Source organism: Emydura macquarii, unplaced genomic scaffold, assembly GCF_026122565.2.
Source record: "Emydura macquarii macquarii isolate MOO-44397 ecotype Brisbane River unplaced genomic scaffold, CSIRO-AGI_Emac_v2 contig_2193, whole genome shotgun sequence".
Classification (NCBI taxonomy): domain Eukaryota; kingdom Metazoa; phylum Chordata; order Testudines; family Chelidae; genus Emydura; species Emydura macquarii.
Genome location: NW_027132330.1, coordinates 2532 through 17301, shown reverse-complemented (window position 1 = coordinate 17301; position 14770 = coordinate 2532). Strand labels below are relative to the sequence as shown.

At 60.6% G+C, this 14770-nt stretch overlaps 1 protein-coding gene across 1 annotated transcript; it reads right to left on the bottom strand.

Moving 5' to 3' along the window:
* Positions 1–1833: 1833 nt before the first annotated feature.
* LOC137160324 (dedicator of cytokinesis protein 1-like) lies at positions 1834–14428 on the bottom strand. The gene is made up of 7 exons (XM_067558846.1): positions 14423–14428; positions 12951–13088; positions 10760–10848; positions 10295–10457; positions 9700–9811; positions 3539–3672; positions 1834–3437 (listed from the first exon to the last, which is right to left on the bottom strand). Exons 1-7 carry the CDS (start codon positions 14426–14428, stop codon positions 3357–3359), a joined length of 723 nt encoding a protein of 240 aa, XP_067414947.1. The 3' UTR covers positions 1834–3356.
* Positions 14429–14770: the final 342 nt, after the last annotated feature.

Sequence of the window (14770 nt, the reverse complement as noted above, 5' to 3'; positions counted from 1 at the left end):
ACAGCGGCGGGGGTGGCCCATGCACGGCCACGGGTTAACGCCCAGCCCTGGCCGATCCCAGCTCAGCAGGCACCTGCTTCCCCCCAGCCACTGACCCTGGTTATACAGGGACCTTGTCTGCAACCCTCCTGCAGGTGGGTCATGGGGGTGGAGCTACAGGGACCCCCCGTCTGGGCCTAGACTGGCCAAGCTCCCAGCCTGAGCAGGAGCCGGGCGGGGAGCGTGCAGCTTCCTGAGCTTTTTCCTCCCTGCGTGTGGGTGGCCGTCGGGGGGCTGGACGGAGGCCCGGGCGCAGGGCAGGCTGCAGTGGTGGCCCTCACCTCGTCCTGCACCGGGGAGGGGTGCATTGATGGGGGCGAGAGGCTTTGCAATGGCTCCAGCCTTTACCCTGCGGAGGGTGACATCCTACCGGCTACAGCGCAGCACCACCACGCCTGGGTTCTGGCCGCCCTGGGGGATGGGACTGGGCTTGGAGCCCGGACGCCTGGGTTCTGGCCCTGGGAGCAGCAAGTGGGAGTTAGTGGGGCACAGTGTGTGGGGGGGCTTGGCATCTTCGTCCCTGTGTGCTCCCTTCCCCCTGCCTGTGGGTGCTGTGTCTGGCTGATGGGACCGTCCCTGCTCCTGGCAGCAGGAGGAACTGCAGGGCTGGGGGGGGAGGGGACGCCCGGCCTGGCCAGTCACGTGGAACCAGGCCATTGCCTGGCCCCGTCTCAGCCCTGATGACTCTGCCTCCTTCCCCGCCAAGTGGAGTTTCCCCTCCAACCTCATGGCAGCTGCAAGCGAGGCCCACCTAGTGCCCTGAGCCTGCCTGTGGGCTGGGCCGGTGCTGGGCGGCAGAGCCACGTCTGTAGCCAGGGTCGGTGCAGTGGTGGGGGGAGGCTCAGCCATGGGGCCGCGTTGCTGGTTCCTGCCTGGGGCATGTAGCCCTGCCCGGGAGCCGCACGGGCCGACAGGCTGCTGATGGAGGGAGCAGGACGGGGCGGCCAGGCTGCTCGACTGTCAGACCTTGTTTTTGGTTGTGGGGGGGTCCCTAGTGCCACAGGCTGTGTATGTGTGTGTGTGTGTGTGTGTAACTATAGTGTGTTCGGGGGGGAGGGGGGGCGCTGGGTGTGCCGGTCCTTGGGCCTCAATGGCCCACCTGCGTAGGACAAATGAGCCCCTGGGTGTCTGTCCAGCACACGCGGTGCGGTGCGTGTCAGAGCATGTCCGGGGTTCACTGCAGAGCTGCACGCACGCACACACCCCCGTGCAGCCTGGGGATACAAGTGCAGCCTGGGTACGGGGCATTTCCCCCCCCCCCCCCCCCCCGGCGCCCGCCCCCCACACGTCTTTCTCTGCCATGGATCTTGTTGACCCCCCCCCCCCCCCGCCCCAAAACGTCTGTGTGTCCATCCGCCCACGGCTCAGGCCCTGGCTGCCTGGGCTGGGGCACGGCCACACCAAAGGCGCCTGTGAGCCAGCTGGGCCCAGCACTGTTGGGCCTGCCCCAGCCCTCCTAGCTGCACTTGGCCGGTTGGGGGGGGGGCGCTCGTGGCTGGCCTCAGGGCTGTGGCTCCTGGCTTGCTGAGTCCATTCGTCCTGCTGCGCTGTGGAGCCCATGGCCTAGACTAGCCAACCCACGTCCCCACCTTCAGGGGCGGGCACCCCCCCCAAAAAATAACACTCTACTGCCCTCACCTCACCCCGTCCCTCCCGCCCTCATTGGCCCCTTACTCTGGTTTGGCCCAGGGCATTTGCCCCCCCAAAAACCCACACCCCGGGGGCTGGGTTGAGGCTGTGGGGCGGGCGCTGGCGTCGCTCAGCCCCACTGCACTGCACAGGCACAAGTGGGAGGGTGTGGTCCCTTTATTGGCAGGAAGCAGGCGTCCATCCCATGGCACCGGCGTCACAGCGGGTTGGGCTATGGGGAGCGCTGTGTGGGCCCGGCTGGGCAGGCCCAGAGCTGCCATGAGGCACATGGTCAGACCAGGGTGCCTGGGGGGGGCCCCTGCACTGGCCCCCTGAGGGCATCTACACGGCTGTGGTGGGCCCATAGGGCCGGGGCGGCCTACCTGCTCCTCCTGCACCCACAGCCACCTGGCTGCCTCAGGGCTGCACTGCAGCAGGGGGTGGGGGGGCAGGGGGGCACCAAGGGCCGCGTACGGCAGCAGGCTGGCGCTGGGGTTGGCAGCCACGATAGGCATTCAGCACAGTCATGGGTGCGGGTGCCAAATGCCCAGCCTGTGGGCTAGCCCACAGCAAATCGGGGGGGGGGGGGGGGCGTGCCTGCGTGTGAAAAAAAGAAGACTCTGGGCCATGTTATCTGCCATGGTTGGGCAGGGGGAGGGGAGCAGCACCCTGGGCACAGTGGTGGGGCAGGCCATGGGACACATGGCTGCGAAAGCAAGGGCCACGGCCCCACTGTGGGCAGCTCCCTGCGAAGCTGGCGGCTGCAGTCGCAAATATGCCCGCACTGCTCTGCGCTCATCACCCCTGCCAGCCGCCGGCCCCAGGACAGTGCAGACCGAGGGGTGCGCGGCTGGCCTTAACGAACACAGCGCCTGGCCCAGCAGGCCTGTACCAAAGGTTTGCCCTGGTGAGGCTTGTGCCCGTGAAGAGGCGACAACTCGGGTGTTTTGGTTTTTTTGGAGGTTTTTGGGGGGAGGAAGGGGGCAGAGAAGCAGGCTGAAAGTCTATAAAATACTGACTGGGCTGGAGAAAGGGGAGCAGAGCCCCTGGTTGCTCTGGCTACGGGGCCAGTCAGTGGCCCTGAATGGGAGAATGCAAAGGAATTATTTTCCCCAGGCATCCTTGGCTTAGCTGTGGAACTCACTGCCCCAGGGTGGCTTTGGGGCCAAGAATTAGGAGGTTGGGCATTTACACAGAGAATGAGACTATCCAGCGCACAGAGTTCATAGTAAAAAGTGAGACCTGGAAGGGAACCAGGCCCCGCCGCAGGGCTGGAGCTGACCCCCCGAGGTTGGAGCAGCCTTTCCTGCGGGCAGAAGTGCCTGCTGCAACTTTTCTTACTCCTCCCTCAGAGGAGACAGCTGGGGCTAGATGCACCCCAGGGCTGACCCAGGCTGGTGCCTTCTGCAGGTCTAGCTGCTGCAGTTGTGGGGGCTGGCGGCGCAAGGATGGGACCTGCCACTTGGGGTGGTAGTGGGGGCCTGCTCAGGCTGGCATAGGAAAGACAATGGGCTGTCCAAGGGCTCAGCAGGGGGCGAGGTGGGGCGCTGGTACATGCGCATACAGGGCACAAAGGCGTCCTCAGCATCTGGGTAGCAGTGTGGCCCAAGCAGACAGCAAACACCTTCAGCAAAATCAGCCTCCTGCACTGGCCAGCAGGAGGGCTGGGCCTGGAGGATGGGCAGCTCTCAGGTCTGGGACAGGCGCTTGAGCTTGGGAGGCGGTGGGGGAGGCGATTTCAGCCCTTTACTTCCATCCACTGTCACCAGCTAAAATGCAGAGGAAAGAACATTAGTGAGCGGCTCAGCAGGGCCTGGCGCTGCCCACCGCACGTGGCTCCCGCAGCCCCAGCCCGGACACTGGCCGGTACCTTCCCGCTGCTGGGTGTGGCGTTCTGCTCCAGGAACGTCTCGTACACGCTGGAGCTGATCTTCCTGGGCGGCGGGGGGGCCTTGCTGGCGCTCTTCACCCGGCCTCCAAAGCCACGGGGCGGTCCTGCCGCTCCTGAGCACAGAGAGTAGGACACAGAGCTGAAACCTGGCTGGTTGCCCTCCCTCATGCAGCATGGCGGCGCTATGCCCTGCGCCCCACTGGTGCCAGTCCATGGCTGGGAGGGGCCCACATGGGAACGGCTGCAGCTTGTGGTGAGCCATGCCCGGGCAGGGACCGGTCAGGCCCCGTACAGTGCCTGGGGTTTTGAAATGTCCGACTGCATGGATCCCACTCTTGGTGCGTATGGACCAGCACAGTCCATGGGACAGCCCCTCTGCCCGGCCTGGGCCTGGCCTGGCCTGGCTGCCTTCCCCTTCCCTCCCGCCCGACGCCATAAACAGCGAGAGCTGCCCAAAAGCCACTCAGCTCCGTCACCGCTGCCAAATCCCACAGCTAAAGGCGACTGCCAGAGCGGGAGGAGGGCTCCCCATGGACAGGCCACCTCAAAGAGCCCCCAGGCACTGTAAGGGGAGGAACCAGGCTGCTGCCGTCAAGTGTTTGCCCTTGTGGTGCCCAGCTGCTACCTCAGGAGTCCTGGGGGAGCCGAGCGCACAGGCCAGCGGGCCAGCCCAGGCAGCCGTGCCAGGAGTCCCAGCTAAAGCTGGGCGCAGCACAGCCACTGCCCTGGGGCAGCCCTGCAGAGCTCCAAGACGGGGCATTCCTCAAACGCTGCAGCGGCTGCCTGTGCCCAGCCGAGCGGGCGCTAATGCGGGAGCTACACCCGCAACAGGCTTCACACGGAGCCCCGCTGGGGTACGTCGTGGTAGAAACGACCTGCGCACTAGCTGCCGTCAGGCCCACCACCGAGCTCCAGGGTGTGTCTGCCGTGGTAATCAGCTACTGCGCTCACCATGGCCCGAATGGGGCGGACTTTGCCGTGTCTGCTGCTGTACTGCACGGCATGCTAGTGTCTGGTGTGCGGCACCACACCCCCTGGAGAAGGGGCTGGGACACTTTGCAAGCCAGGCAGGCTCAGTTCCAGAACATCTGCACGCACAGGGGCTGCCCATCGGCCCCCCCAGGCCTTGTGTGTCCTTCCTGCCCTCCCAGAATGGAGCCATCCCTCTCTGGGGCGGGCTAGGCGGAAGTGAAGAGAAGTGTGGCTGTGGGGCTTTCCGCTGAGGCGAGCCCACCCTGCGGCCCTGCCACTCGTGTCTGCAGGAGGCATGCTGGGCTATCACCCGCTCCTGCACGGAGTACAAACTGGCCTGGCAAACTGGGGCATGCCTGCAGGCAGCCATGTGCCCGTCTCAGGGGCTGGGTGAGTCTACAGTGAGGAAGTTCACTAGGCGCTGGACTCTCCCCTGCGGGAGATATGCCTATGCCAGCTGTGACTGCAGGACTGCCCCAGGAAAGCTGTCACTGGGATCAGCATGAATGTGGATGTTCACTGGAGACCAGTCGTGGACAAGAGCTAGGGGCTGTTTGAACCGAGCTGGATGGACACAAAGTCTCTGCCTTCTTGGCTGAGTTGCTGTCACCACTAGGCACTTGGGAAAATCCCTTGGTGCCAGGGAGAGACCAAACAGCAGAACTTTGCATTAGTGGTGTCTCCTGCTAGGAACCTCCGCGTGCCGGAGCCGGACATAAGTGGAAAGGGGCGCTCTGTAGGGCGAGGGCTGTGAGCCGATCTCCAGGACCCATTGGGCCATGGTGAGTCCCTCCTCCTGAGGTCCCTTCCAACTCTAATATTCTATGATTCTATGATGATATAGCAGAGGTTAGTCCTGCTTTGAGCAGGGGGTTGGACTAGATGACCTCCTGAGGTCCCTTCCAACTCTAATATTCTATGATTCTATGAGTCTCATACAGGCTTCCCCAGAAAAGGGGAGGCTGTCGCCACACAGCGGAAAGGAGCTATCGCTGCAGGGCTCTCACTCAACTGAGGCATCAAACCTGTCGTCGAGCAGTCGATGCGGCAGGGGGCGCCGGCTCTAATAACCGCATTAGCCAGCACTCGCGCCTCATCCTCCCTGACTTGCTGGCCGCCTTCGACATCATCAGTCAGGCTCTTCTTGAAATCGCGTCCTCCCTTGGCTTCCATGACTCCGTCCCCCCTGCGGCTCCTCCTAACGCTCGTGTTCCTTCAGTGTGTCCTTCAGAGGATCCTCCTCCTCCCTGTGCCAGTGCTCTGTGAGGGCTCCACAAGGCTCTGTCCTTGGTCTCTGTCTCGTCTCCCTCTGCACCTTGTCTCTGGGTAACCTCAGCTGCAAACCCAATTCAGCCACCGTCCCGATGGTGAGGGCTCACTGACGCCAGACATTTCCAGCTGTCCAAGGTAAAATCTCAGCAGCTCTCCCTGACACCTCAAAGCCATCTAATCATCAGGTCAAAGTAAACAGCACTAAAACCACGTTTGTAAGCGCCCTGCCTCCCGTACGCAAGCCCTTCTTGTTGCTGCCTTTCTCAACCCTGTGGACAACACCGCCATGCAGGTTTAAGGACACTTAGCGAAGATAAATGTATTCAAGGCAGCAGGGCCTGACGACTACTTAGGGATCTGGGGTTAGAGGGGATCACAAACCGAATATGAGTCAACCATGTGATGCAGTTGCAAAAAAGACTCGTATCATTCTGGGTGTGTTAACAGGAATATCATATGTAAGACATAGGAGGTAATTGTCTCGCTCTACTCGGCTCTGGTGAGGCCTCAGCTGGAGCACCGTGTCCAGTTCTGGGTGCCGCGCTTTAAGGGGTGACTTGGTAACAAGCTATAAGTATCTACATGAGGAACAAATATTTCATAAGGGGCTCTTTGGTCTAGCAGAAAAGATCTAATATGATCCAACGGCTGGAAGTTGAACCTAGACAACTGCAGACTGGAAATAAGGCGTACATTTTTAACAGGGAGGGTAACTAACCATGGGAACAATTTACCGAGGGGCATGGTCGATTCTCCATCACTGACCATTTTAAAATCAAGACTGGCTGTTTTTCTGCCCCAGGAACTATTGTGGGGCAGGTCTCTGGCCTGTGCGCTACAGGAGGTCAGACTAGATGATCACAATGTTTGCTTCTGGCCTTGAAATCTATGACTGTAGGAAAAACGTCCAGAAGAAGAGCGAGAAAACGGATCAAACGTTCAGATAGCCTGTGCGGAAAAGTTAAAAACACTGGGCATCTTTAGTCTTAGACAAGAAGATTGAGGTGGACCTGAGCGTCGTCAAATCTGTGAAGGGCTGTTACCAAGAGTTCTCCTTGTCCACTGAAGGCAGGACAAGAAGCAATGTGCTAAATCTGCAGCACAGGGGATTTACAGTAGATAACAGGAAACACTTGCTAACTCCCAGGGTAGTTAAGCTCTGGAATAAACGTCTAAGGGATGTTCAGAAATCTCCATCAGTAGACGTTTTCAAGAACAGGTTGGACAAACCCCTGTCAGGGCTGGGCTAGGTTTACTTGCTCCAGCCTCAGCGCAGGAAGCTGGACTTGATGACGTCTTGAAGTCCCTGCCAGGCCTACCTGTCTATGATTTTATCCTGCTGTCACTCAGGCCTGTAACCTGGGCATCTTCTTCAACCCGGCCTCTCTGCAGGTCCTCACATCCAGCCTATGACTAAATCTTGCTGATTCTTTCTGCTTAACATCTCTAAGATCCGGCCACAGCTAAAACGCTAGTCCTCACGTGTCGATTATTGCAACACCCTTGTCTCTGGCTTTGACCAGTGCAGCCTTGCCCTGCTCATACCCATTCAGCATGCAGATGCAAAGATCATTTTCCTGGCCTGTTGCTTTGACTGTGTCACCCTCTCTCTGCATCCCTCCACTGGTTTCAATTCAAACAAGCTAATTGGCTTCATTTTCAAGGGCCGTCACAGTCTCCCCAGTCTCTCAATCAGTATCAAAAGGTTGACTCCTGCCTCCGTTGAGCCCATGACACCAGCCTCCACATTCAAACAAGCCCCTTCGTGATTTCGTCCCTGCTGGCTCCCACCTACGGGGGGAGCGGTCTGTAAACTTTTGCAAACTCACTCCTCGTCCTCCTTCACACGCCGTTTTGGGTAATAACCAAAAGCTTGACAATGGGGAGGCCGCTGGTGTGCTGAGAGCACTGCCTGACCATGCTGGCTCCTTGTTTCTCTGTGGTTCCCCATCTGTCTGTGTGTATCCACCTGTCGTCTCGTCTGACGTTTGATGGTAAGCTCTCTCTCTGCTCTGTGTTGCCAGTACTACTGCTAAAAACTGCTCTGCGTGGAGCATCCCTGTGGAATACACTATCTGGCTAGATGGTTTTCTCCTCTGGGCTGGGTACAAAGGTCCAGGGAGAGCAGAGTGGCTCTGGAACCCGAGTGAATGCAGGTTTCATTGGTTTAGAGTTGAAGAGATTGGGATCTTCAAAGCAGGGGGAAGGTCTTTGACTGCAGTTTGTGCCACCCCTCATATACCTGACGACTGAAGCCATGAGGAGCCGCACTCTGCAGGAGACACAGCCAAAGTATGTACAGCTGTGTCCTGCCGCTCGGCAGGATGGCCCAGCGATCAGCTGATCTGCTAGGACGAAGTGTAAGTCAAACCGTTGGCCTTGTGACAGTTTGTGCATGAACCGGGTCACTCTGGCGCACTGAAGGTGAACATACTTGGCCAGCAGCACTTCATTATAGCTGGAGGCAGCCTGTTGACTGGCTCCTCTCCTGCCCAAGAGGTTTAACCTGGTAGGGTTCTTCTCCTCTGATGTCATCTTTGGAAGCTCTTGCAGTTTTCACCGCAAGTGACCACGGCTACGGTGCGTGTAGAAATACTCCAAGCCTCTGGGCAGGCCCAGGCAGTGTCGCTCAGAGCTCTTTGACACGGCAGGGACAGAGAGCAAAGTCTGCTATGACCTTGGCAGGGTGCAGGACGCCTGCATTAATAGGCAGCACAGGTCTGCGAGGCGTAGAGGGTGGAGAATTTGTGAGACTTCCCCTGACCAGCTTCACAGGGGTCTCCGCCATCCGCCTCCGCAGCTCAAGACATCTTCAGGAGAGGAGGGTGAGAGCGGGACCAGCTTTTCTTCAGCGTTTCCCTGCTGCTCCTCATGGCGGTTTGGTGGTGTGAGCACATGGGGAAGGGGCTCTGCCCCTACGAGGGGGACACTGAGACAAAACCCCATAGCACAGCTGTGGCTATGCTGACAGCGAAGTGCTGCTGCTGACAGTTAGTGTCATTCAGGCAGGCAGTGTCATGACGCGGGCAGACAATCTCCGGCTGCGCCCGCACAGCTGTGTCTGTGTCGCAAAGCCCTGGCAGCGCAGACGAGGCCGGCCCTCAGCTGCTGACGACTGGGTTGATTCAGCGCAGAAAGAGGCTTAGCTACGTGGAGCAGCGCCTGGCTCACCAGGGTGCTGACAGAGAGGGCTGTGCACAGGGATGTTCAGCCTCTGAAGCCCCCTCTATGGCGCTCGGACAGAAATCCCGTCCCACGGGTCTGCTTGGAAAAGGAGTGGCCGGTAGAGCCCAGTCTGGGAGGTGACCTTCTCCCGGACAAGAGAGGCACTGAGCTGGGGGTAGGGGGGTTGGCACGGCCCCAGCAGCATTGTTGGCCCGCACCACCAGGGCTGGGATCAACACAGACGAACACTCCAAGAACTGCTGGATACAGCCCCACGGAAAGGGCCTGGACCTGGACAGCCCTCGCCCAAGCTCTCAGGTGTCCCTCAGTCGCACCCCCCAGCCTCCTTCTATCCCAGGCCTGGGTGTCCGTACCTGCCACGCTGGGGGGAGGGGAGGGGTGTCGGTATCTGCCGTGCTGGGGGGAGAGGAGGGTGTCCCTACCTGCTGCGCTGGGGGGAGGGGAGGGGAGTGTCCGTACCTGCCACACTGGGGGGAGGGGAGGGGTGTCCGTACCTGCCACACTGGGGGGAGGGGAGGGGTGTCTGTACCTGCCACACTGGGGGGAGGGGAGGGGTGTCCTGCCACACTGGGGGGAGGGAGGGGTGTCTGCTGCGCTGGGGGAGGGGAGGGGAGTGTCCTGCCACACTGGGGGTACCTGCCACACTGGGGGGAGGGGAGGGGAGTGTCCGTACCCGCCACACTGGGGGGAGGGGAGGGGAGTGTCCGTACCTGCTGCGCTGGGAGGCACAGTGCTGGCATCTCTGTCTGGGAGCGGCTGCTTTCCCTCCGCGCCGGCCAGGCCGCTCTCAGTCACATTCCGGGAGAGTCTCCACTTCTCCTCCTAGGGGGGCAGAGGCAGCAGCTCAGCTCCCCAGCTCTCAGGACAGCCGCCTCCCCGACAGCGAGTGGCCCCGTGACAGTGGCTGTGCCGGGGATAGCCCGGGGCAGCTGGGGCCCAGGGCTCGTCTGCACCAGCTGAGTTGGGGAGTAACATGAATCACTGTCACTAGCTCTGATTGTTACCCCCTTTCACAGATGGGGAAACTGAGGCATGGAGGGACTGGGCCTCACCCAGAGGCCATGGCTGAGCCGGGCACAGAATCCAGGTCTCCTGAGTCCCAGGCCAGGCTCTATCTGGCAGGCCATGCTGCCTGGGAGCTCTCACCGTGGCAGGCACCCACTGGGCTCGGGCAGTGGCCAGGGCAGCAGGGACGCTGCAGGGTGCGGCTCCGGGCACCCGCTCTCTGCATGCTGGGGCAGGTGGGTGGGACGGTGCAGGGGGGCACAGTGCGGGGAACATGGCCCACATCACGGTCGCTGTTACCTTGGGCTCCAGGGGCTCCGACACGGACTGGCGCTGCTCCTGCCGCCGGTACCCGAAGAATGTGCTGCCGCGATTCTCCCTGCGCTCGCTCTTGCGCTCCTCGGCCTCAGGGGGGCGCTCAGGAGCAGAGGGCACTGACTTCCTGGATGGAGGGGGCTCCACACTGCAGGGGAGCCTTGTGAGAGTGGGGTGGGGGCTGGGTGGTGGAGGAGGGGAGGGCAGTGGCTGGGGGGTGAAGGCAGGGGCGGGAGAGCCAGGCTGGGTGTGTCTGGGGCGGGGAGGGAAGGAGGTAGGAGGGCAGGGCAGGGCAGGGTGAGGAGGGGAGAGGCTGGGGCAAGGCTGGCGGGGAAGGGCAGCGAGGCAGGGCAGTGGCTGGAGAAGGGAGAGGGCAGGGCAGTGGCATGGAGGGCAGGGCTGGCAGGAAGGGGTGGTGAGGGTCAGGACGGGGCTGCCCCCAGGACTCACCAGTCTCGGTGCGGGCGGCTGGGCTGCTCCATCTCCGGACCCGACATCTTGGAGCAGGGGCGGCCTCCTCGCCTCTCCTCCAGGAAGGGCTGAGAGCACAGGGAACCGTGAGGCCAGGGCTGAGCTTCTCTCCCCAGCTCCAACCCCACCTGTAGCCTCCTCCCCCAGGCAGCATGGCCACTGGAGCTCTGGGGCCCATGGAGAGAGCCCAGCGGGAGTCCAGGGGCCTCCTGGGAAGGGTGGGAGCTACGGGCCAGGGAGGCGTGGGCTGGGGCGGGGGTGGCAGAGGGCTCAGAGCCTGTGGCCGGGGGAGGCTGAGCAGTGGTGCAGGGAGCAGGATGGGGGGTCACTGGCCCAAAGGCAGGAGTGGAGGAAGAAGGGAGCCAAGGACAGGGCCGAGGGACCCTGGCCCGGGGTGGGCAGCACGGAAGGGGCACTGGGAGAAGCAGGTGAGGTGCAATCACCAGCCCACTCTGCCCGCTTGCTCCCCTTGGCGCGTGGCCTGGCCCAGCCGCTGATGCCTGAGAATGGCCTGCACCAGATGCCTGCAGCAGGGAGGTCTGGGCTCCCTCCTGACCTGCCAGCCGGAGGCTGGGCTCACGCCCGGAAGCAGGCGGGTTCCAGTCCTGCCAGACACAGCTTATTCAGCATGTCCTGGCCAGCTCTGGATGGTCTCATTCAAAGGGGCTGGTCCCTCTCTGGGCCCTGCAGAGCTCTAGCCTCAGCAGCAGCTTGTGGCAGTGAGTTCCACAGGCTAATCAAGAGACATAGGAAACAGAGTTCACTTTTCTGAATTTCACTGCTGAGTCCCACTGACTGTCCCCACAGCCATGTGCTAAGACAGGGAACAGGGCTGTGACTCGGCCTGCCGCGCTGCATTCGTCTGCTCTCCGGGGGAACAGCTCCTCCTCACAGGAGAGGTTCTCCAGGCTCCAATTCACCCTCCTCAGCCGTCTCTGCCCCCCAGCGGGGGCGGGGCACCGGTCTCTGCTCTGTAACTGACAGGTGCAGCGAATCCAAATGCGGCAGCCGGGCGGCTGAGCCCCTCTTGTAGCAAGACCTGCTCGGTGTTTTATACGCATTGTGCCAGCCCCCGGCCCTGTGCAGGGGGGGCTCACTGGCCTGCAGGCCCCAGCGCACCCAGTGCCAGGCATGCCCTCTGCTCCTCTCCCACTCTCAGGATGGAGGCTGCGTGTCAGGAGAGGGGCGTGTGCCAGGTTCCCGGATGGACCTTCGGGCCTGGCCACTCACTGGCTGCCTTTTGAAGTGGTGGCTTGTTTCTGAGCCTCATCTGCAGCCCTGGGGGTGCCAGCACCACCCCTCCTCTCTGGAAGGCAGGTGTCCCAGAGAAATCATTGCGCGTCCTGGCCAATGGGACCCCGCTGAACCGCCCCCACCCGCGCCTTGCTGGCTCGCTGCCTCCCGCACAGAGGCTTCTTGCTCTCTGGTTTTGTCCCTTCAGCTATTCGGTCTTCAAACTGTGGCTCCTGCCCCACGGCCAGCTGTGGCTCTCCTGGCCACACTGGGCTGGATTTCCTGCTACGGACGGATCCCTTTGGCCCAACCAATCTCTTGACCCTCCCCTGCTGTAGCAGGCCCATTCTCTTGCCTCCTGTCTCCATCCACCTGCCACAGCCTCCAGCCCAGTGTGAGGAGTTTAGTTCCCTGGCTCTGAGAAGCCCCTGGGCCCCTGCCTGCGGCTGGTACGGCCCCTCCCTGCAGATGCTGACTTTAACCACATCACGGTTCCTGGTACTGAGTGGCTCAGTGATAGGCGCTTGCAGTGACTCAGACCAGGCCCAGGGCGAGCAGCACCAAGAGCCGACCTTTCTGGTCCCATCACTGCCTCTCTGAGCCTGGGCCTGCTGTGATGGGTGGCCATTGACTGTGGGGCAGTCGCAGTCCCCCCGGTGCCCCAGCCGGGCCTGAGCACCGGGCCCCCTGAGCACGGGGTCCTCGACCTCCTTTCCCTGGCAGGAGGCTGGTCCTAGGACCTTGCTGGTCTATTTGTGTCCTTGTGACACGTGGGCCTCTCCGCTCCCAGCTGCTCTCACTCTTCCGTGGCATCCTTTAGGTGCCCCCCCATCTCCTGTAGCGCAGGGCCTGGGGGGTTGCCATTCCCCATCTCCAGCACACTGGCTCCTCCCTGGTCAGACCCCCTACTGCGCCTGCCCGTCCACCCAGCACTCACCAGCTCCCGCAGGCCATACTGGCTCTCCACTTTGGCTCGCAGCTGCAGGAAGCACTGCTCCATGCGCTCGTGGAAGGGCCTGAGGTCCTCGGTCACCTTCCTGCCATGGATCTGGATCCCCTCTGCCAAGAGCGGAATCTGCCAGGAAACGGGACAGACACAAGCTCCAGTCCCAGAAAGCGGAAGGACAGCCAGGGGCTTTGGCTCACACACCTCAGGTACTAGAGGAGGCTGGATTAGGGGGACTATTTATGATATTATTTAACATCAATATGTCAAAATGACAATATTCATAGGAGGTCTGACAGGTCCGGTACGTTAGAAAGGATGTAATTGGCCAAGTATGGCGATATGGTTTATGTGCAGGTGTCATAGCTGCATTGGAAGTTATGGGTACGTTTGATGTGTCTGTATTTCCACGTGTGCTGTGTCTGGGCGACACCCCAGACAGGGGCTGCAGCACTAGCTGCTTGATAACCTATTAAAGGAACTCAGGGGTACCCAGGGGCTGCACCTGCTGAGTCGCCAGGACTTACTCACGTGACCCTGGTGGACTCCATCTCATTTCTGTACGCAGCATGGCAAAGGGACATAAAAGGCAGCTGCACCACACATGATCATCCATATTGTCTTCAATCCTTAATCTTCAGGCCTAGGCCTGCTTCCCTACCTCTGGATCAACTCATCTACAACTGAAGCTGTGAAACAAAGGACTGAGACCCAACCAGGTACTGGATGTAACCAGAGGGACTGTACAAGCCTGCAAACTCCACAACACTAATGAAATCCTGATACATATGGACTTTCAAATCATGTGTATGTGTCTGATTGCTTTAATCCTTTAACATTTCTCTTACGGTTTGTTTCTTGCCTTTTATAATAAACCTTTAGTTTTATTTACTAAAGGATTGGCTGGCAGCGTGGTATTTTGGGTAAGATCCAAACTTATATTGATCTGGTACTATGGCTGACCCTTTGGGGTCAGGAGAAACCTTTTTGGTAAAGAGCATAGAGTTTAAATAACTGATCTCTTTACTGGACCTAGTAGCTGACTGGGAGCCTGAGACTGAAATGCAAAGGGGGCTGTGTACTTTTGTTATAGCTTCTTGATAACTAGTGTGGGGAATCAGAAGCACTGTTTGTGGCTGGTTGGGAAGTCTGACTTCAGTGTCACCCGCCAGTGCTGGGAGAATCTGCTCTCCTTTTACAGCCTGCCCTGACCTTGGCATTTTCAGGTGGCTGCCCTAGGCCCGGACGGGTCACAGAAGCCTGTGGAGATATGGGGGTGAGGGCAGCACCCGCACTGGGCCATGTCTCTAGGAAGATGGGTGCCCACTGGGGTCCCCCCATCCCTGGGTCTGGGCAGGGGTGAGTGGTTACAGGTCTGGTGCTGGAAAGGGCCCTGCATGAGCCGAAGCCAGGCTCAGCCGGATGGGCAGTGGCCTGTCCATGGAGAAGGGTTCAGGAGATACCCGCATTGGGTAACTCCAAGAATTGTCCAATGTTCTCCCTGGAGCAGCTGCTGAGGTGGCTCCTGTCTGAAGGAGGCCCTGGGACATCTGAGAGCACCTGTGCTGAGAGGGGAGCTGTACCTGCCAAGCGATCAGATCCTGCAGCTTCTCAATGTTGCCCTGGTCCTCGGGGTGCTCCGTCTGATAGGCCTCCTGGAAAAACGCCTGCAACAGCAAACCCCAGCCGCCTCAGCACATGGAGCCCATCGCCTGAACCCCAGGCAGGATGGTGCTCAGCCTGGAGCAGAGACAACGGGCATAGCTCCTGCTGCAGCTACGTGGATCTGCTGCTGCGCCTCATTCCCAGCC

Bases quoted from the DNA above. Each gene is read 5' to 3' on its own strand.
- LOC137160324 (XM_067558846.1), bottom strand. The intron at 10,458-10,759 runs GTGAGTCCTGGG...GCTCCCCTGCAG, and splicing joins AGCCGCCCGCACCGAGACTG to TGTGGAGCCCCCTCCATCCA. The intron at 3,673-9,699 runs GTACGGACACTC...CTCTGTGCTCAG, and splicing joins TGTGCCTCCCAGCGCAGCAG to GAGCGGCAGGACCGCCCCGT.